General features: G+C 40.9%; 1 protein-coding gene across 1 annotated transcript; it reads left to right on the forward strand.

The window, feature by feature from the left end:
• Positions 1 to 514: 514 nt before the first annotated feature.
• On the forward strand, positions 515 to 20,201 carry LOC131677720 (solute carrier family 22 member 21). Its single transcript, XM_058957722.1, has 4 exons — positions 515 to 750; positions 815 to 1,076; positions 1,145 to 1,423; positions 15,381 to 20,201. Exons 2-4 carry the CDS (start codon positions 838 to 840, stop codon positions 16,567 to 16,569), a joined length of 1,707 nt encoding a protein of 568 aa, XP_058813705.1. The 5' UTR covers positions 515 to 750; positions 815 to 837; the 3' UTR covers positions 16,570 to 20,201.
• Positions 20,202 to 23,963: the final 3,762 nt, after the last annotated feature.

Raw genomic sequence — 23,963 nt, forward strand, 5'->3', positions numbered from 1 at the left:
CTTATTTCGCTCATTAGTCTGCTGCAGAGTGGAATTTCATGAAAAATATGCGTTAATGTAAATTTTTACCCTTCGTAGAAGTAATTTCAATTGTTTTCTGCGTTGAAGTTATAGTAAATTTAGAGAAACCATCAAAATAAAAGTTTGTTTACAAATCTTATTCGCCCTTTTGTAAATTTAATATGGGTTTGACCTAATGCGTTGTATAGATACAGCAGATACTACTCGAACTAATGCATTCAAATATGGGTGAGATGAATACAGAAGCTAAGATGATTTAGAGCACAGTTACCCTGGCTACTTGGTCCGAAAAATCATTCAACTCTCTTTCGCAGATGTGTGGAGTACAATACAGTCGATTCCGACAGCACTGAAGCTACCCCACCAAACAGATCTTCTACACATGCTGTCTTCAACGTGCACGAACGGATTATATAACGTGAGATCTCGTGAGATCATCTTTTCACTGCTGGCTGTTTGCGTGCTACGAGCGCTACGGCTTAGTGTATGTCAAATGGTACCTATATCTAAACATTCTCATTCATTTGTTGGACCTTCATTCATGTTTGTCATCAAATCGCTGACGAGTGCAATTAAATGATGAGGCTCAGTTCTAGAGTCGGTAAGGGCACGATTAACTACTCGAAGCTCAAAGTGTTAGTGATAAGGCTTGGTGAGCAGTGATAACAATTTAGGAACGAAGCGATAAAACGATTCTTTTGTTGAAATCGCTGCGTTTCAATTGAATCAGTAAGTAGCTAGCTGTTCGTAAGTGGGGCAGAATATGATAAAACGCAAGCTAATCGAATTTCAGTTGAGCAACGCGACCAGCGCAAGATGGGTACGCCTGACAACGATGCTGCCTTTGATCGGATCATGGAAACCGTGGGCGATGATGGACCTTTCCAGAAGCGGTATAATATTTTCTTCAATGTCACGGCGGTGATGTTTGTGTCCATGACTGTGGTGAACATTCTTATTATATTGACGGTACCGGAGCATAATTGCGTCGTTCCTGGGAGGGAGCTGTACGGAGTGGCATCGGAAGAAGAATGGAAGAATTTAACTCTTCCCAGGTTGGTTGCAGTTCAGTATACCATGTTAAATAATGTTTCACTAGTTGAATTATGAATGTTATTTTCAGAGAACTTAACAGCCGCGGGGAGCTCGGTTATAGTGCATGCCGTATGTATAATCTCTCAGTGTATCCGGTCGGTATCGGTGCGGACAGATTGCTGTTCCGTGAAAATCAAACCACAGAATGCATCCACGGATACGAGTTTGATCGGCAATATTTTGACCGGATTCCAATTACAGAGCAAAACTGGGTTTGTGATAAAGAGCTGCATGCCACAAACATTTTTGCATTCGTGCGTGTTGCCGAAGTTGGTGGGACATTTGTGCTAGGACAGCTTGGTGATCGGTATGTGAACTCATCTATTATCAGTAATATCTCGTAGAACTATCATTCATTGTGTTGCTGTATGTTGATTGTAAATATCTGTCACTGGTTTCGTGGTGGTATACTTGATATTTTACATGGGGTTTAGTTTTTTTTTTCAACAAATTTGCCTTTTTCATTCCGTTAATTATGAATTTAGATGGGGAAGGAATTACATTTTGAATAATCATAGCGTCTTAACTGCAGTCTCGCTTACAACTGCAACTCGTACCTGTTCTTTGAGCAAAAGACATCTTACAAGAATATATAATCTGATGGAAAGAACTAATATATTCATAACTTTTAGAACGTGTTTATGAACACTGATTACTGATCACTTTTAGAAGCCAGTAACCTAGTCTTATTATAGAATACTCATTTCAAGATCGGCTCAGAAAATTACTTTCGGACCAAAGATCCAAATAGCACCAATTAAAGAACTACTAATCAATATTGAATATATGATACTAACTATTAATGTGCATGGATGTGTGTAAAAACTTGCGGTTGCAAATGATTGACCTAGCTAGTGTTGCATTATATTACTGTTACTGTGTGTATCTGCGCGGCGGTGTTCATTACATTCTGCTTTGTATTTATATTTGTCTCATATTCTTAAAACAGGAAATGCAAAACCCCAATAATGTACTAATTCTTAGCTTATTACTTAAAGTCAAATCGTTATAAATTTTCGTTCAAATAATAATAATAATAAAGTGAGAAAAGAACGATCCAACAGATAATGAAAGAATCAGCGGAAGTTAATGGGTCCGTTGAAGGTTATGGAAAATCGTAGCTGCAGAGCTTGGCGAGACAAATTAAAGTCGAAAACTGATGCGACTCGGTTGAAGATGCTTTGTAGGCCAGTTATGGCGCCATGCATACTATAATTAGTGCATCGAAATAGTAATCGGAGCATAAGGTTGTAATCCGTTCTTCGAGGGGCGACATTTATGTTAATCTGTTCCAAGATAGCTGGGCAATACAGATGACCTCGAATAGTACCAAAAACGAACAAAGCTCTTGCTGAATCCTTTCGAACAAGCAGGGCTTCGAAATGAATTAGTTGGAACCGGTTTTCGTAAGTAGGCAGACGGATGGGACGACAACCTACGAAGCGCAAAACGTTAAAAGCATCGTTGCACGTGTCGCATTCCTTGCGAAATATTTTCTCGTTTCAACTGCTGGCCAAAGCGTCTGAATCCACCAACCGTTGGCGGATTAAGACGCTTTGGCCAGCAGTTGAAACGAGAAAATATTTCGCAAGGAATGCGACAGCACGGACTCAATTCTCTCAACACAGTTGTTATGGTTTGGGCTCCAAAGTTCACAGCAATACTCTAGGATTGGTCGCGACAAGGAGCGCCACAGCTATTTGAGACAATGAATATCCGTAAATATTTTTGCTATCTTGAAGATGCATCCCAGCATTCGAGATCCTTTGCTAACTATATAGGAGACGTGTTGTCTAAACGTAAGTTGCGATTCTTATATCACTCCTCACCAATCAGCGAATGTTTCAAACGGTTGTTGCAGTAATCTACAACCTTAAGTAGAGCAGATGGGAAGAAACGTCTTAAGATCGCCTGCGAAGAATAGACGTGGTATTTTCAGAACTAGACAGACGTCATTGAAGAAAAACAGAAGCATCAGCGGTCTTAAGTGACTTCCCTGGAGTACTCCTAGCGAAGAAATAAATGTTGATACCTGACTATCCACAATGACAACCACTATTTATAGATCTGTAAGGTAGAGTCAAAACAACTGCAACAAACTAGCGTTGATTCCAAATCTTTCCATTTTTTTGCGACTGTTATATCGTGGTTCACTTTGTCAAAAGCGGCAGATAGGTCTGTGTAGATAACATCGGTCTGAGCGCGTCATTCGACACTCTCTGTTATGTATGATGTTAGGCATAGCAGGTTAGTCGCTATTGAACGCACAGACGTGAAGTAATGTTCATCGTCAATTGGGTTCTGCTTCTAGTGAGCCTGATGACGTTCCATAATCACCAACTCGAACAACTTTGAGACAGCATTCAATCAAATAATTCCACGGTAATTATTGACGTCTCGCATATTTCTCTTATTCTGGGCTGGGACTCTGTTCGCGGACTTCCAGCAGGATAGAAAATGACTCTGGCAACAGATGATCTAAAGACGTGAAGAAGCGGTGTCACTAAACGTCGAAATACCCCTTCAAAAGTACTGAAGGGAAGTCGTGCCGTATTGAAAGACGATTTAAACGCCGAACAAGCTTTGGTAGTCATCGTTTCATTGACATCGATAGCGCTCAGAGTATGGCTCACGGACAGAACTGGACCATCAGCGAGTTCAATTTGGTAAACTTTTAAGGGCTAATCGGTGTACACATTCGCGAATTGCTCCGAAAAAAAGTCTGCACATATTTTGGGAAGTGGTAGCTGTGCTGGCATTAAGAATCATAGACAACGGCAGTCCGCTGCTCATTCACATATTTCCAGAAACATTTAGGGTGTGACTTGAGATTACGCTGACTGTTTTGCTGATATCGAAAGAAACAATCTTGACTAGATCATTTATAAGCAGGGTTGAGACTGACGTAATAGTTTCTAAGTTAGATTGTACGATACTTGGTAAACCTCCGCAGAGCAGCGCTGCTCATTCACATATTTCCAGAAACATTTAGGGTGTGACTTGAGATTACGCTGACTGTTTTGCTGATATCGAAAGAAACAATCTTGACTAGATCATTTATAAGCAGGGTTGAGACTGACGTAATAGTTTCTAAGTTAGATTGTACGATACTTGGTAAACCTCCGCAGAGCAGCGCTCTTAATAGACTTCAGCCGTCGCATCGTGCTCGTTTGCCAAGTAGGGCCGGTTTATTGATGACGAACTTTTTTCGGGACGTTGGAAATTGTTTGAACTGCTCTTCGGGGTCCAGCATATTTAGCCTATCGAGAGTGGAGAAAAGGTATGCGATATTACGGTGAACAGCTTTGTGGATGTCGTATAAGACGAAGACGAGGACGAGGAAGTTATATAAGACGATGACCGGAGACACATTGTGCGCTAGGGTGCGATCGATCGTGGCGATCAATGGAGAAACGAGAGCCCTCACTACCAGAGTTAAAAATATTCAAATTCATTGAATGAAAATTGATCATATTCAGCCGCATTCACTTTCAATATTCAGTGACGCAGCTGAAAATGTCAAACGAACAAGCCGCCCATTCATCCATGCAGGTTTTCATTCGTCTCCGATTATTGCACGAAGCGACCATGCAGCAACGAATCAAATGCATCAAAGTAGGCTCTGGCGCAATGTAAGCGATGATGATTGTTGTTTCATATGCTTTACCGGCATTTGAAAACATTTTCCTAGATAATTAGTGAAATGAATATATTGTACGATATTCAACTGAATGAATAACATGGATATTTGAATGAATATTTTTTCTATTCACCGTGAGTCACATCAGGTTCATTTTCAGCCGTTAAAAAAGAGCTTCGATTATTTTTAACTCTGCTCACTACTGATGTAGCAGAAACCTGATCGCTGACAAAACAAACATCAAGGTGGCGGTTATTCTCGTTGGAAATAGAATTAATTTGTAGTAACGTGACTGAGCGGTAACTGTCAAGGAGCCTTGCCGCTCTTGAGTGAGGAACGGAGTGATCGGAATCCGGGAAGATTTCTACGAAATGAGAGGACGATTTTAATCTCCTAGTACGATGATCTCATCAAGCGGTTTAGCATCTGCGAGGATAGTAAAAAATGTGCTGCAGTGTACGTCAGCATATTCCGTGTCACTGGTTCGGTCGGGTCACGGTTACTGCTTACAGTTACCAAACTCGATTATTGTACAGAACTGGTCGAGGTAATCGCAGTAAATCTTCTCGACGACTCGTGTCTTCAGGCTGCGATTAATTGCTTCCATTTAATACACCACCTTCAGTTCGCAACGAAAAACCTTATATCTAGTACAGAACACCTAACTGGAATGCGTGTCATCGTCTATCCACGCTTCGACGAACTGTTATCGGATACTGCAAGGTGATATTTCTCAACGGTTGAACCGCCAACGTTTGGGTAGTATAGTAGCAGTTTGTCCTGTCATTAATCAAAGCAGGAAATCGAAGGGCTTGGAGAAATGAAGAGCTCACAGATGTATTATACTTCCGTGTTGTAGGTTTGCGGTAGACTTCTCGTCCCAACTCCACATAAAATTTTTGCAAATTGTTTTTTTTAAGATTAAAAATCAAAGCAGAATTTGGTTAGTCATTATTGATCTAGAATGGCTAATCTAAGTAATTTTGCATTCATTTTAATAAGTTTTGCATTATTTTGATATCACTGTGGTACCAGTTTCTATGGGAATTTGCTATGTGACCGTACTCTTCAACCCGTAACTCCGGAACCGGAAGTCCAATTAATAAAAAAGCAATAGCAGTCGATTGGAAGGTCGTACCTTTCATTTGAGAGTAAGTTTGTGCGAATCGGCTCAGTCATCTCTGAGAAACAGGGGTGACATTTTTTCCACATACACACACATACACGCACATAAATTATCGTGGAGGGTCTTTTCCCGAAGCACAACCCAACCGCATGGCAGCCTACACTGTACGTCGATGCAGACGGTGGAAATGCTGGTGACAATCGAGTCTCCACCGACGAACTCTTTATAGTGGCAAAATGGCTAAAAACGAAGAAAGCTTCCGGTCCGGATGGGATCTCCAACGTGACAATAAAGACCGCGATCCTGTCGTTTCCGGACATGTTCACAGGCTCGATAAGAGGGGGAGGCAGCCAGGGCAATTGCCCTGGGGCCCGGGTCGTATTTGGGGGCCTGTGTTTTTACTCGGAAGATGGGCGAACACGTCCGGTATTCATAGAAGAGCAAAAAAATAGCAATAGTAATTTCTTTGTAATTATTCGCCCTATTAAATTGTTAGATGCTGAAAGCGTAAAAAAATGAAAACTTTATTTGATAGTTGACATTTGTTAAACCAAAGGTTCTTAAAGGAGTTCTCTACTTTGTGTACAAGTTTAAAATACGTTTATTGCTTGAATCGACGGAATATACTACAAAAATTGAGAAGCCAATTCAAAGTATTTTTGAAGAAATCAATAGAGCGTCAAACAGAAATGCGAAAACGCATCCGTCCTCTTCTACGTTAGCTTCTTTGCTGGTGATGCCGGTTGTTGGCTTGGAGTCACTGGGTGTGATTGTTGTTGTATTTGTATTTGTATTTGTATTTGTATTTGTATAAAAAAGTCCAACTGACAATTTGTATAAATGAACTAAACTAAACTAAGTTAAACTAAACACAATTAAACTAGTGACAATACACGACGACGAAACTGCGAAGAATTCACGACGAAGTCGAAAATTTCAGCAAACTCGTTGAAGCGACGACTCATTGCTAAAATCGGACTATTGGCAGCGTAGTTAGTGCTGCGCATTTCAGAATGCAGCAGGGCTAGTGGGCGAAGAGAACGGGTAGGCGCGTAGAGGCTGATTTGCGCTAGTAGCTCCGGATCATCATATTCAGCCAGCAGAATCTTTGACACGAAAGTAGCCTGCGCTGCATGTCTCCGATGCGTTAAAGTATTAAGTCCTAGAAGACGACAACGGTCCTCGTACGGTGGCAGGTTTAACGGATCGTTCCACGGCAATCCACGTAACGCATATCGTATGAATTTACGCTGGACTGCTTCGATCCTAAGGCTCCACGTTGCTTGATAGGGGCACCAAACGACGTTTGCAAATTCCAACTGCGGGCGCACCAATGAGCAATAAAGAGCCTTGAAACACAGAGGATCCCGAAATTCACTGGAAATTTTGAAAATAAATCCCAGTAATCGATTGGCTTTGTCGATGGACGCAGAGACGTGATGAGTATACGTTAGCTTTTCATCAAAAATGACTCCTAGATCCTTTACGTGGTCAACGCGTTGCAGCTGAGTTCCTGCGATGTTATAGTTGAAGGTAAGCATATTTCTCGTTCGAAAATAGCTGATGACAAAACATTTTGCAACACTAAGGACCATCATGTTTCTTACACACCAGCTATAAAAGGTGTCGATAAGATGCTGTAGCTCACGGAAATCGGCTTCATTTCGTATAACAAGAAAAAATTTTAAGTCGTCGGCAAAAAACAGCTTTCCTCCACGCCTTAGAACGAAAACTGCATCATTCACGAACAGTGAAAAAAGCAGTGGACCCAGCGTACTACCTTGAGGAACTCCGGAAGTGTTGATAAAGGATTCTGAAACAATATCGCCAATTTCAACAACGACTTCACGGTGTACAAGGTAGGATCGAAGCCAATGGCAGAATCTAGTAGAACACCCTAGCTTATCAAGCTTTGTTATCAGTATCTCATGATTAACTCTATCAAAAGCTGCTTTTAGATCAGTGTAGATAGTATCCACCTGCAATTTCTTAGACGATTGTTCCGTGCAAAATGACGTGAAGCAGACGAGATTCGTCTCGACTGAACGTCCGGGGAAAAATCCGTGCTGGGATGTACTGATGTAGTGTCGACAAGCAGAAAATAACGCTTCGTTGATGATTGATTCAAATACTTTAGATTCGACTCCAAGCGAAGTGACTCCGCGATAGCTCTCCATGTTGCATCTGTCACCCTTCTTGAATACCGGGAACATTACTGAGCGTTTCCAATCCTCAGGAAACGTTTGCAAATGAAACGATAGGTTAAAAATATGTGCAAGTAGTGTTACAAGTAAGTCCGAACATTTTTTCAATACAGTTGAAGGTATAGCACTGAGGCCGGGTGCATAAGATGACTTGGTTTTCCGAATTGCAGATATAACCATTTGTTCGGAGACAGTAAACACATCCATATCAACAGCACAAGCAGGAACGACACGAGTAGCATTTTCGAGTTCGATTGCGGTTGGCGAGTTAGCTGAAAAAACACTTGAGAAGAATCTGGCAAACAGCGTACATTTCGCCACAGTTGTCGTAGCTTCTTCGCCGTCGTAAAGCATCCTTGATGGAAGTCCAGTTTCTTTTCGCAAGTGAACATGCGCTTAGAAAGAGGACACCGTCGATTTATGTACGCACGTAGAGTTTTTGCTCGAGTGCGTTTTAGCTTTCGAAGAGTGCTGTTTGACCAGGGCGGCTTGCTAGGAGGCTGACATTTAGGCACTGAGGTCTCAACGCAGTTCAGTAGTAGTCGCTTGTAGAGGGCAACTGCAGCATTAACACTCCTTTGGGCATACAGTACACTCCAATTAATTTGCGACAGAGAACTGCGTAGCTTTACAAAATCAGTTTTGCGAAAGTTGAGACGGTCGACAGAAACAGTTTCTACATACTGAACAGAGCGAATAGTGCCAATTGAGATTTCAAGCGCTGGATGAAAGTTGTCAAGTGGAACAATCACGCTGGATGCTTCATTGACGGAACATACAGGTATAATAGTCTCACTAACAAAGACGAGATCCAGAAAGCGTGACTGGTGATTGGGAATCATGCTTACTTGACTTAATCCGTTGAAAGCAAATCCGTCCAGTAGCATACGACTGGCGATGTTGGTTGTCGAAGCAATCGGGTCAGGGTAAGCGTATCCGTGTCGTGACGGCACCCAAATGAGCCCTGGCTGATTGAAATCACCAAGGAAAATCATCACGCCATCCGCGCCAGCTTGTGAAGAAGCGTTATTCACAGCATCAATGTGAAGTTGCATGACATTGCAGTCGAGTCGCTTTTCAGGAGGAATATAGACAGCACCAATATAAAAATTCCTCGATGGAGTTGTAATTCTAACCCAAACAGCCTCAACACTGGTTAAACTACCTACATCAATCTCACATGAGGCAAATGCGGTGGAAACAGCAATCAAAACTCCTCCTCCACGACCGCGAATACTGTTGCCACTATTTCGGTCCGCACGGTACACGGTGTAAGCATCGCCGAAAAGCTGCACCGATGTTATCCTCGCATCAAGCCATGTTTCGGTGAAGACGCAAACATCGTAGTCACCGTCCACAGCAGCTAAATACACGTCATCAATTTTCGTCTTAAGCCCTCTCGCGTTCTGATAGTAGATCCGCAAACCATCAGCGTCATGTGAGAGGTGTTGTGCTGCATACCAATTTGAGTGAATATTTGTTCCTGTCAGACTCGTAGGTGTACTTGTTTTATAACCGTTTGTGGTTTGGCATAAGATAACGGTGTGCTGTTTAGGGTTATAGTACGTGGGCTTTTCTTAGCTGATTTTGCACAAAGTTTACCGTGGTGTAGTGCCTTTTTGTAGAATTATTGCATAACCAGTATTACTCTGTTTTAATTGTTTTGTGTTGTTACCCAAGTAACCATAAGCACTAATTTAAAACTCTAGATAAGCTATAAGTTAGCGATTCCATTGCTAACTAGCTGTATACAAGTACTTTTAATGCTTCCATGCACCTAAAATGTAAAGCATTAAATCTAGCACTATATCGACATACAAAACATAGACATAGTGCTAAAAAGCTTTTGAAGGTAAATGCTATGAAGCTTTGATAGAAAACTCTAAATGCAAATATAGAATCTTCTTATACTGCTTCGAGACACCGAACGATAACAAATATACGTATGCGTCACCTAAACTAAACTCGTATGTCTTCGTGTAATAAATGATGATGCAATAAACCTAAAATCAAAATGCAAATTCTGCACGATTTTTCGAAAAAATACAATTGCAAATATAAGCCACACTAGATGTTTGCGTAATTTCAACCAAACATCTAGGTAGAGTTAGCATTAAACCAAGTACACATGCGAATCTTTTTACAGATCAGTGATCAAACGCGTATACCAAATTGAGATGAGGTTTTCGCCAGCGATCGAATCCCATTTCTAAAGGCACTAAATCGTCAATTTATTGCCTTTCAAACAGTCGGCATGTGATACAAAAGAAGCGAGAAAGGGTGGGTACGTTATCGAAAGTAATTTTTTTCTTTTGTTGTGTCGATAAAGAAGAAAAGAGTTACTTTTAAAAAACACGTATCTATGTTAACATTGTTGACAGCCACTAAGGTGCTTCTGAACTAGCTCTATTCTGGCACACTATTTCGCCTTTTCCGACACTAAGTGTGCCATTAAATAATGGTTCGTGGTCTCTTGGGTATATTCCTTACCCCTAACCTAACCACTTCCCCAATCCTTATCATCAGGGAAATCATGAAAGACGATTCATTGCAAGGCACAAATCTCCAATCAACATGGGGAACGTACCATTTGAACTAGACGCTACTGATTCCTGAGTATACGTAAATTGAAAAACTCGTAGCTTTGGCAATTTTACCCGATTTGGATACCACGGAATAAGAAAGCTGTCGAAATTCATTTGTCGGGCACGCTATCTGTGGATTAGGGCATCGAATTTTTTTTTTGAATTCTCAAAGGCCCCCTCATATTGTGACAAATGTCAAAGCTCAGATGCCAAATTTCACATCATTTGGACAATTCTAGACTCCCTCCCACTTCGCTTGAAATTTTTGAAATTTGTACTATGGGAAAATATGGAGGAAAAATATATTAAATGCTATAACTTTTGAAGCAGCAATCGGAAAATTACAATTCATACCTCTCTTTAAAGGAAATAACTTTAGTATTTGAATAGAGATATTTCTGTTTCTAGAAAAATAAGGGAAAGTAGGGTACTGGGCCATTTTGGCCCCAAAATCCCCTATTTTGAATATTTTTCTGCTTCGTGATGCAAATCATACATATTTTGCAGTTTTTTAATGTAAAAAAATCTCAGAAATCGAACGGAACCTTTTTGATCTTTGTCCGAATACGAGAAGTTGGGGTTAAAGGGCCTTTTGTCATTCATAACAAATTTTATCATTTTTTCGTGCATATATGTCTATTATTCTTCAATCAATTTTCATAAAATGTAACTTATTGAACGTAGAAAATTCTAAAGAATACAATAAAAATAGATTCGTTAGCGGTAAAATTCAGAGGCATCAAATTTTTTGACATTAACTGTACAAATCACATTTTTTCCATTAAATTCCTAATACCTCAACTTCCCCTATTTTTCCAGGAATGAAACTTTTCTCATGTGATCTCTAAGTGTATTTTATACTAAAAGTAGTAAATGAAATAAAAATTTTGTTGTTAAATAGAGTTAATATGTGCGATTTTTTGATAAAAATGTGAAGTCGAGACTATATGTCAGATAATGTGATGTTTCTGAATTTTACCGAAAATGAATCTATTTTTATTTTATTCCTAAAGATTTTCCACGTTCAACAAGGTACAATTTATTAAAATTGAGTGAAGATGCACGAGAAAATTATAAAATTTAATATGAATGACAAAATGCCCTATAACCCCAACTTCTAGTATTCGGACAAAGGTCAAAAAGGTTCCGTTCGATTTCTGAGATTTTTTCACATTACAAAAACTGCAAAATATGTATGATTAGCATTACGGAGCAGAAAAAATATTCAAGATAAGGGATTTTGGGCCAAAACGGCCCAGTACCCCACTTTACCTTATTTTTTCTAGAAACTTCATTCAAATTCTAAGGTTATTTCCTTTAAAAAGAGGTATAAACTGTAATTTTTCGATTGCTACTTCAAAAGTTATAGCATTTAATATATTTTTACTCCATATTTTCCCATAGTACCAATTTCAAAAATTTCAAGCGAAGTGGGCGGGAGTCTGGAATTGTCCAAATGATGTGAAATTTGGCATCTGAGCTTACTTTGACATTTGTCACAATATGAAAGGGGGGGCCTTTGAGAATTCAAAAAAAAAATTTTTTGCGGTACCCTACTGTGGATGTGGCAATATGAGTCAATCGGTGACTAATAGAAACCAGGGACTCACGAGTTTCCCATGGCTGAAGAGGTACTAACTCCTACTGAACTAGAGGACTTAGTTTTAAAAGGGCCCGGTAGTAATACAAGCCTTGGGGCCCGACGCGGCTCTCGGCGGCCCTGCATGTTCATGCTAGTTGTACAGAAATACCTGGGCGATAGCTACTTCCCGGATAGATGGAAGGTACAGAAGCTGGTGTTGCTGGCAAAATCAGAGAAACCATCAGGAGATTCAGCATGGTATCGGCCTATATACCTGCTGGATACTCTTGGTAAACTTTTGGAAATGGTCATCCTCAACAGGCTGATGACCTACGCTGAAAGTGAGAACGGACCATCGCAGAGGCAATTCGGGTTTCGGAAAGGAATATCGACGGTGGACACCATCCGCACAGTCACCGCGAGCGCGGAAAAACCATCGAAGCAAAAGAGAAGGGGTAATCGCTACTGCGACGTGGTAACGATAGACGTGAAGAACGCGTTCGCCGAAGCGCTCTCACAGAATGCGGGTTCCGGGCTATCTGTGCAAGGCTATGAAAAATTTCTACCAGAGCCGAGTATTGGTATATGAAACGAACATGGGGTAGAGGTCTATTAGGGTCATGGAGAGAGTACCTCAGGGCTCCACAGTCGACCCAATGCTCTGGAATATAATGTACAGCGAAATGGGAACACTGGAACTGCTCAGGGGGTTGAGACCGTGGGCTTTGCAGATGATGACGATGACCGAAGAGACCTTTGAGGAGGTGGAGATCTTGACGGCAGAGACAATAGGCATCGTGGAAACCTGGATGGATGACGTCAAATTGCAGCTAGCTCACCACAACACAGTGGTAGTGCTGGTTAGCAACCGCAAAAAACCAGCGTGTCGTGTTCAGCGTCGGGGGACAATCCATTCCATCGATGCGTACGCTGAAGAATCTGGGTATGATGGTAAACGATCGGTTAAATAACAACAGTCATGTCGACTATGTATGTGAGAAGGCTGCGAGGACAACTAACGAATTATCAAGGATCATGCCGAATAAAGGAGGAATAAGAGGCAGCATGAGACGTCTCCTGGCAGGTGTCTCATCCGCAATACTGAGGTACGGCGACCGACCTGGGCTGCTGCGCTGAACTCAAAGCGGAACCGGACGAAGTTGACAAGCACGTTTCGCCTAATGGCTGTTCGTGTCGCGAGTGCGTGCAGAACGATATCATCGGAGGCGGTATGCGTAATTGCCGGGATGATTCCCATCTGCATCATTCAGGTTGAGTACATGGTATGCTACCAACGGAGAAATGTACGTAATGCGAGGAGATTGGTCCGAGCGGATTCGTTAGCAAAGTGGCAGCAAGAGTGGGACAACGCGGAGAAAGGAAAGTGGACTCACCGACTCATTTCAAATTTCCATTTGATGCAGTTTTTGTCCGGGCACGGATGCTTCCGGAAGTACTACCATTGGTTTGAATGCGCTTCGTAACCTCTTTGTCCGGAGTGTGTGGACGTGCAAGAGACACCGAGAGAACACGTGGCCTTAGAATGCCTTAGGTTCGAAGAAGTCCGTAGGAGTATGCCTGGTGTGACAGCGGCCAATATGGTCGAAGAGATGCGCCACGACGAGCATATCTGTCGCTGGTTACGAGCATACTCTCCGAGCTGCAGAGGAGGTGGCAAAGGGACCAACAAAGTAGCGCCATTGGCTAGAATGCCGCCGTGAACCCACAAATCGGGTTTCGGGAGAAATTCCGCCACCGAGGAGCTATATCGGATATCCGATGGTGAAGTTGAACAGTACGCGACAAATCACCTGGTTCGGATCGTCGGGGCGCCAGTGAACCGCATACTAGGCTTCACAGGAATCGCCGGATCGATCTCAACGCCCTATCGGGTAGCTCATGAGTGCTAGATTCACTGCCGGAAATTGGACCGAGTAGACCGCGTGTCGAGTAACTAGCAGTGGGTCGTTGGGATGCCAGTAAACCGGAAGCTACGCTTCATCCGGAATCGTTGGATGAACCTCAGCACCTACTGCCTCGTTGAGTAGGCTAGGTCCACCGCCAGGGACTAGATCGAGTAGATCGGGACGAAGCGGGTAGCTATATGGCTAACGAAAACGAGAATCGATATCGGGAGAAATCTACCGCCGGGGAATTCACGGTATACCATAATAGATTTAAATATTAGTCGCAGTGGTCCGTGTCCAACAACAAAAATTCACCGTGGACTACCCGTTAGAACAGAAATGGGAGCTAATAGGCTCACGAAACAACCACCGGTACTGAGAGAAATTCCGTTGCCGGAGAACTCTCACTTGGAGTAGGATAATATCCGAGTTGATCTCGACAAAGCTGGGAGCCAAATGGCTTAAGAAAGCGGGTATCGGTTTCGGGAGAAATTCCTCCGTTGGGGAACTAGGGTGAGTTCACCATCGGCGACTATCCAAGTAGATCGTGATAAGGCCGGGAGCAAATGGCTCACGGAAACATGAGCTAAATGGCTCAAGGAATCAGAACCTAAACGGCTCACGGGGACGAGAACTAAACGGCACCGAAATAAGTGGAGACAAGAAGCAAGAGAAGAGTCGAGAGTCAAATCAAAGCTCAAAGGTCGAGCAATTCCATGAACCAAGTGAGGCTCCGAGATAGAGCAGTAGAAAAAGGTGCGAAGAAAGCACAACGAGCCCCTCCCCACGAATAGTTTCACACAGTGCCAATATACTGCAGGCCAGACTTTTCAAGCCTTTTAAACATTACTATAAAAAACACACGCACACATACATACACATACCGACATTTTCCGATCTCGACGAACTGAGTCTAATAATATACTCGGCCTTCCACTTTGTCCATTTTCTCTCCCCTGCCCCTGATGCGATTACTTCTAACGGCATATGAGTTAATATCTTGCCTCTGTTACAAAAAGCAAACTTAATTGTATTTTCTTAGTTTTAATATATCTCGGTTAAAACCTGAATTAACCTGAAAGTTATTATTTTTCATTCATCTTTTGCAGTATACGAATGGCGATTCATGTTTTTTTTATTATCAAGCTTTCAAATTTCATAACCTTTCGCAACACAAGGTAGTCACTAAATTTCTCTTTTCTCATTTATTCCTTCTCAAGGGTAGGCCGCCTTCCTGTGTACATGATCAGCATTGCCACAATCACCATTGGACGAACGCTGGCAGTGTTTTCCGCTCCACACTACTGGCTGTTTGCGGCGCTAGCGTTTCTAGGGAGTTTCTCCTCGAACACAGCATTCCAGTCGCCGCTGATCATTGCGATGGAGATATCGAAAGATGAAAACCGCGCGGCTCTCTCCATGTGGCAGCTGTTCGGTTGGACTGTCGGAGTTTGCCTGGCACCCTTGGTTCTCTGGTGGTGTCGGGATTGGTTTTGGTTCCTACTGATCACTTCTGTTCCTTGTTTGATGGTTTACTGTTTGCCAGAGTATAACATCGAATCACCGCGATGGTTAGCTAGCCAGGGACGTTACCGCGATTGTATCCGTGAGTTGACGAAGATTGCCCGTATCAACGGAAAGTGTTTTGAGTGTACGGAGGATGATCTACGACAGCAGGTCCCACAGAAGGAGGTCGAACAAACGTATGGCATAGCGTCACTATTCAGTGGACTTCATATGGCCAAATTGACCGGTCTGTTATTGGTCGGTTGGATCTGTAACACAGTACCAACATTCACGTTATTTCTGCTTAGCATGCAAATGGGTGGAAATCCATTTTTAAATTTTTTCTGGCAGGGTGCCATTGAATTACCAGCATACTACTGCGGTCAACTGCTAAGCGATCGACTAGGGCGACGATTCACCAACAGTGGAGCTTTCCTAGGAGTGGCTCTATCGTGCATTCCCGTAATTTTAATTATTCATCGCACTGGAACCGAGTTTTACTCAACGATTTTCGCAGTCATCATCAAGTTCTTCGTTTGCATCACCTATTTCACACTATATTTGCAATCGTTTGAACTGTACCCCACCTCGCTGAGACAGACGGGAACGTCGTTTGGCATCATAATCGCAAACGTGTTCGGAACTTTAGGACCATATATAGTGTTTCTGGGAACCAACTATGACCTTCGACTGCCGTTCGTTGTCATGGGTTTGATGGGCTGCCTAGGGCTAGTTGCGTCGCTTTGTCTACCGGAAACCCTGTATCAAAAGCTGCCGGAGACTATGGAGGAGGGGCGCCGCTTCGGCAAGAATCAACGATTTTGGAGTTTGCCGAGGAAACCTCGAAATGATGACCGGAGTGAGTCTGAAGTGCCGAGCGAAGAGAAAAGACTGAACCGTTAGAAGCCGATTTATGAATCTCAATCCAAAATGAGTACGAGAAACAGATAGGCAAAAAATTATAAACAAATTAAGAGAATTGATATTTTTTGAGAATAAAAAAATTGTATGTCATATCCAATAACAATCCCCGCATACATTATACATACATGATTTTCGAAGTAAGTTTATTTAAGATGCTAGATTTGCAATAATTTTGTAATAATGCTAGATTTGCAATAATCCATTCAACTGTCAAAGGTTCTTCGCAGGAAAGACTGGATAAGGAAGCCCAGTGGAGTAAGAAAAACGAGAGCCAGTTTTAATCGCACCCTTGAAAAATTGGCAAAAGTTACATATTTTAGGTATTTATGTCATGTCTTAAGTACATTACGTGTATAGTTTTTACAATATTTAGAAGGAATTATCCCTAGAACTGGCCCTGGTTTGTCTTACTTTGTCGGACTTTCTTACTCAATCTTTCCCTTCTAGATATCGGTAAATGGCTCATCATATGTTAATCACTGGTTCCTATCCGTACAAATTCCGAAAAAAACTCGATGACAATCGGGTTAACGATCCAGGGGACACGAACAATCGAGAACTGTAACCTTGTGAGATGTTAAACTTGTATACCTACTACTCCATAGAGCGACCAGTTTGCACCTGACACGAACTCGTAAACATAAATTCACGTATAAATCTGCCAGGACAATGCAAAATAAATGGTCAGTACGTTTGGTTAGTCTCGAGCGAATAGGCAACATTACCGCTTCACTGTTCTGATGTTGCGAAAGCGAATCCACCGGAGTGTCCCCGTAACACCGAAAAACTTTGCTATAATTCACGTGGTGGCACTAGCAGGGAGGTCTTCGCACCAAGAGGAATAAATATTTTATAAATACATTTTATAATCATTTTAAACTGCATTCAGCGACGTGGCGAAAGTTCACAACCGGCATCACAAACAGAATGCCTTTGTGTGTGGCGCAAACCAAAGGGCGAAGTGTGGAAAGAAGAATGGTATACTTTCCAAGTTTGCATAATTTACATTCCAGGCGAAGGAAAAACTTTCGCATCCAACCCCATACCGTTCTTTGCTCAAGTGAACATTCCAAACATGAAGTGACGTGTGCTGCCTGGTTTGTAGGTTTCTGGTGGATTCACAGTTCCCGGTACACATGTGTGGAATAACCGAGGGAAAAGGCAAAAATAAATAAAAAGAGATAACAGTTGATCGCGAGAAAATAACTGCACCGGAAACCGACATGTTTTTAACCCCAGAACCTGTGGCTGAACTATATTTGCCAGTCTGCTCGGGATGGTGAACCATTGACTAGCATATGACCCAAAGGGTGAAAGAGCTAGAGGTTATAGAAACAAATATTCGCAATTTTATGTGACCAATGTTTTTTGAATTGTTTGAATATTTTGTATTGGGTGGTGTTTACAGATCGGAAATTTTCTCCGCTTGGTTTTTATATAACAGCATATCCGCGGGAAAATATATGAAACTATGGCTGCCAACTTTATTTAAAATGCTGAGAAAAGGTGTGTCCTCGTATTCTAAAATATATCAGTCGCGAGCTTGCTTTTGATGGTTCAAGCGAATCTCGAACACAGTGGTCATTTGTTTTTTTGTAAACCATGAGGTTCAGATTATAATCATTTTCGTAATACTCCATTCGCGGTTCACACTAGACAAGTGTAAGCTAACGTGTTTGATAGCTTCTGGTTGTTGTACATCACGCGCTGGAAATGAAATGTATAATGCTCTAATCGCTAATGATTAAAGTAGCACAAATTAAGCTTCAGCATAAATTTGCAGCAACTGTGACTGCATGCTGAAGAGCTCAAAGATTTAGATTTAAAAACACTATTTCCATAAAAAAAAAAACTTCTACGTTGGAAGGATACTTTCATCCGTCTATGGTGTTTTCAAAAAAACTGCACATGGAATGTCTCCTGCATACATACATAATTACGAGTATTTCTATTGGCGCGTTTATCCGACCAACTCACGATTTTTTTTCTGTCACAGACAAGTTGATTGTTGTTGATAGTATAGGTAGGAAATAAGTTTTTTATTCGGCATACTCTCCATCAAATAAATCATCAATTTCCGATGGTTTAAAAGGACTCAAATGGATTTCCTCTCGTAATCGGAAGTGATTAAATTACCCATGTCATAACTTGAGGCAACTTAGATACCCAATTTAGAGGCTCTGAACTGACGAACTACTGATGGAATACTGAACTAACGAGAATTGGCACATACTCAACGTAGGATTTCTCCTACCATATTTGTGATCGGGGAGGAAAGTGCTTTATTCCGAAAGTATTACGCATAAGTTGGTGAACGGAATCCCAGTCAAACTTCTAAAAGTCGTGAGCAACCGGTTGTACGAAGCAAGCCACTGTGTGTTCGGCATGATCTTGGTGGAAAAAGAAATGCATTTGTGTTGGTTGGACGGCCCATATGCCTTATCCACAAAAAGAACCAAAAAATGAAGAATACTATTGAGGAATAATGATTCGCAATGCTACATATAAGGTACTATCCCGTATTCTGTTTAGCAGTCTTCGCCAGTTTGCTAAACACTTTACAGATGAATACCAAAACGGGTTTTGCGAAGGGCGATCAGCGATGAACCAGATGGTTACTCTGTGACAAGTTCTGGATATATTTCGGAAATACAACATGCAGACTCGCCATCACTTAGTGGTTCAGCTTTGAACAAAAGGTGAACCAAAATCAAAAATGTTTAGTATTGGTTCAAATAAGATAGTATTATGTAATATTGGCACGCTAAATTCGTATTTCATGTTAAAACATTTACTATTCGTTAGGGAGGTCCAAAAATATTTATTTTCTCTGAAACGATTCATATTTTTTGCATAATTATTTTAGCGCGTTGGATCGTTTTTGACATTAAAACTTAAAAAAACGTTTCTCATTTGGGCACTTCGAAAATAATTATTTTGTCGTGAAGGTTTATACATTTTGAAAGTAAAGCCTGTTCGCTGATTTCCTCCAAAACTTCAGTACTTGTAAGGGTGGCTCAAAAATAAGTATTTTGTCTAAACTGGTCAAACTATTTTTCGATAGTGATTGTGGTATGCTCAATTTATTTTTAATGGCGAAACGAATTAGTTTACATCTCATCATGGTACTTCAATAATACTCATTTCGTTTTACGGGTCAAATAAGACATCTTTTTCCTTTTTTAATAACGACTAAGAGTGCGTCAATTTTTCTTTGTTAATGCTGCATTTAATTAGCAAGGGGCAGGAAGATGTGAAGTACTTTTCAATATTCATAGTACTCAAGGAAGAGCAAAGAGATGAAAGAAGAATGTTTAGAAATGCGTGGAACAGCGTGACATGAGCAAGCTTAGAGTCGCCCGATGACTTAACCTTTTGTCTTCTACCGCAGGAGTCAGGATGTTATAACATTTTTAAATGCGAATCACATGAGTCTTTAGCATGTACGGACAAGCATAAAGTACTTTATGCTGTTGTAATCAGTTAATAAGATAGTAATATGCAATTATGGCACGCGTGTTTGATGTTAAAACATTTACTATTCGTTAGGGATGCTCACAAATATTTATTTTGTCAAAAACAGTTCTTAAATTTTTTGTACAGTTATTTTAGCAGGCTGAATAGTTTTTGATATTAAAACTTATTAGAAAAAACCTTTGTTTCTCATTTCGTTACTTCGAAAATAATTATTTTCTCGTGAAGGTTTATGCTATTGGAACCTACAGTTAAGTCACGAAAAATTTGGACGTGAAGTAAGCGTAATGTAGTATTCGTTTTATGCTCGTGTACTTCATTCGAAATGATTTTATTTTGTTTGTGTTATATCGCTTAACCTTAAGATGAATCAGCACAAATTCAATACAAATTTTGATTTGAGAAGCCTCTTGTCGTCTCTTCCCTTATGCTAATACCAGATAAATGCAGTTTATTATGCAATATTAATTCTTAAAAAAGAAAAATTGGATTGAACAATTTTGTGCATCAAGGGCACAAAACCCAACATAAAATAAGTTGGAAATTTTGTATTTCGAATTCATTTCGTTATGTCGTGCTACTTACTGCACCACCTTGTTATTTACTGACGAAATGAATTCGAAGCACAAAAATCCAAATTTATTTTGTTAGGTCCCTCAATGCATAAATTGGTTTAATTCAATTTTCCAATTTTGGGAAAGAAAATTGCAAAATGGCAAGCGTTTATTTCTTTAGCCAATAAACAATTGTTCGTTTTGACGTAGGACGTCTTTGTTTTCGATATGGGGTGCACAATTCAACAAAAATGGTATGTAACGAAAAGTGGTTAGGCTTTAAACGCTTATATTTCAGCCGTCTCGCGTAAAATTTATAAAAAAAATTGCGCAAATCGCTCAGATATAGTTTTAAGATCAGATTTCAATGGAATGGAGGTAACAATTTAAATAAAGTATGTACAACATAATCAAAATACAACACATTTACACACAGAAGGTAGCGCTTCCCAAGTCTGGCACGATGGATTTATGAACGCACTACGCTTTTATGAATGACGTCATCATCGACTGTTTAAGGACCAAGCTACAAAGCTTGTCCGATCAAATACAATGCTTTCCCTTGTGCTGTTTTCGTTTCAAGCACATTTTATATACATTCTCGAATGCACGAATTCGTATAAAACATATGCACAAAATTACTTGATCCCATGAGCGAACAAGAGCGGGTATAATACCACCGTCGAACAGACGTGACATAGTCATTCGAAAAGTGTCCCATACAAAATAACGATTGTTTTGAAATGAAGCGATCGCTAATGTCAAACTACGACAGATTGCTCTACCATGTTTGAATCAGGGCAGGCTTCTTGATAAGTATATTGATATTACAGAAGGTGTGCAATTCCCTCAGCAGCGTATGTGGTGGTAATATGCATCAAAATGGTATTCAGAATTGATTGAAAATGCATGTTTCTATTCCTTTTTTTTGCTTTTAACGGACAGTTTTGTGAAATAGTGCATGTATAAGACAACAAAAAGCTGAAAAAATGATCTTCAACATGAATAAAAGAAAGTTTGTTCGTTCTAGCATACCTGATAGAACGTCGATACAATTTGGATGTTGCGTACTGTTGTTTTATCGACGAAGACTACCACGCGAACTATTATACAGATGTCGCTAGTGTAACAACGTATTTTAATTTAAACAATTAACACAACATCTGACGCATTTTTTGTTTCATGTGGCACGTCGATTCGTCGGGGATAATACGCCCCATCGGGGCAAAACATTCCCAGAACCGCTGCGTGGTACCTACCACTGAGTGTCGTGATGAATACGAAGGAGCCGGGGAAGGTGCGCCTGGTCTGGGATGCCGCAGCATCAGTGAACGCAGTCTCACTTAACTCAGAGTTACTCAAAGGTCCGGATATGCTAGTTCCACTTCCCAGCGTAATCTGCAATTTCCTGAAACGGCCAGTAGCCTTTGGAGGTGACATTCAAGAAATGTATCGTCAGATCCGCATCAGACTCGAGAATAAGCAGGCGCAGTGATTTTTGTTCCTAGTGAGTAGTGAAGACACTCCCCAGGTGTACGGTTTGATGTTGCTACCTTTGGTTTCAGGTGCTCAGCTCAATTCGTGGAGAACTTAAATCCAGTAGATTTCGCGGAGAAGTACCCTGAAGCAGTAGAAGCCATCGTGAAGCGTCAATACGTGGATGACTACTGCAAGAGCGTGGATACTATCGAAGAAGCGATCCAGCGAGCCAGTGAGATGAAGTACATCCATTCGTGCGGAGGATTTCGCATCAGAGACTGGGCGTAGAACAGATTTCTCCAACAGAAAGGAGAAAGGAGTACATTTCAACTGGGACAAGAACACCGAATGCAAGCGTGAACTATGTGTCGTTTGGGACCCGGTTGAAGATGAGTTCCGCTTTGCGACCGAATGGAAAGCGGAGTACAGCAAGGTTTTCCAATAGGAAGAACGCCCGACGAAAAGAATTGTTCTGAGAATTGTGATAGCACAATTCAATACAGCAGGATTTCTCGCTCCAGCTCCCCTTCTTGGAAAAATGCTGGTTCAGGATCTTTGCAGACGGGCTGAGACTGCAATGATGTGATGTAGAGGTTGCGGTGGACCAACGTTATCGCAGACGTACCGGTATTTAAGATACCTCGAAACTATTTTGGAAATGTGAGATCAAATGAGGTCGAAGAAGTCCAGCTTCACATCTTTGCTGATGCCAGCGAGAAGGCGTATGGACGCGTGACATACTCCCGTGCAATCGTGTGAGGTATGGTGGTGCACAGTGGGACGAGCCCGGACTTAAGTCCATATATGAAGGTTATGCGATATTCTCACTAGTATTTTTCTCGTAGCAGCTGAGCCATCAGAGACATTTTCGCGAGATTTTAGGTGATTTGAATGCAAAATGATTTTTTGACAGCTTTTTGAAGGGCATAACTCAAGTGTTTTTGCATTATTTGACCATAGGAACTACATACGGTCATTCTCGTTTTTCAAAGAAACGGTTGATTTTATGAATTGCATTACTTCGGTTGATTTTATGAACTGCATTACTTACGTGTGATAAAATTACATCGTAAAATCGCCAAAAATAAGTCACTAGTTGGTTTAGTTAGTGTTTAGATAACTGTTTGTCATGCATTTTTATTGAATTCGAACTTCTAAAGCGATAACAACAACGACGCCCGTGAATGCCCGCGATCACACTATGCTCATTCGAAAGCTTTTCATTTTCTCTTTAAAATGAGCCTATGCTAGTTTTGCGAAAACTTGCGATAAGCAGTCAAAATTTGAAAAAAAAACTGTGAATGGAGACGCATGGTTATTACTGATATTTAATTTGAATATTCACTTTATGGCTAGAATAATGACACTAATTTATGCACAACTTTCAAATAGCATTTAGAGCATGATCTACAAGGGTTTTACTAGTTATCAAGAGTAAGGAGCCGAGTGGGGAGTATGGTTTTTAAGTGGTAAAGGAATTAAGAATGTTTGAAATTTGGGGTGTGGGCGTAGCGTAGTTGGTAAATCGCTTACCTTGTACGCAGCGCACCTGGGTTCGTGTCCCGACCCCGCACATAGGGTTAGGAATTTTTAATAAGAGATTTTTCTAACCCGAAGCGGTGAATGACCTTAAGGTTAAAACCTCTATAATCGAAATAAAAAAACATGTTTAAAATTCAGTAAATATTTTCAACCATCTGAAATATGTCATAAAATGTTTCATGAACTATTTTTGCTAACTTACGCAATAACTGTCAAATTGAGTGAACACATTTGAGTTCTAGTCATTTGGTGAGACTATTTTTTCCGAGTTTGCATAGCACTGATATAGCTTAAGGGTATGCGATATTTTTCCAAATAAAATAA

This window comes from Topomyia yanbarensis, chromosome 1 (genome assembly GCF_030247195.1).
Source record: "Topomyia yanbarensis strain Yona2022 chromosome 1, ASM3024719v1, whole genome shotgun sequence".
Lineage (NCBI taxonomy): Eukaryota > Metazoa > Arthropoda > Insecta > Diptera > Culicidae > Topomyia > Topomyia yanbarensis.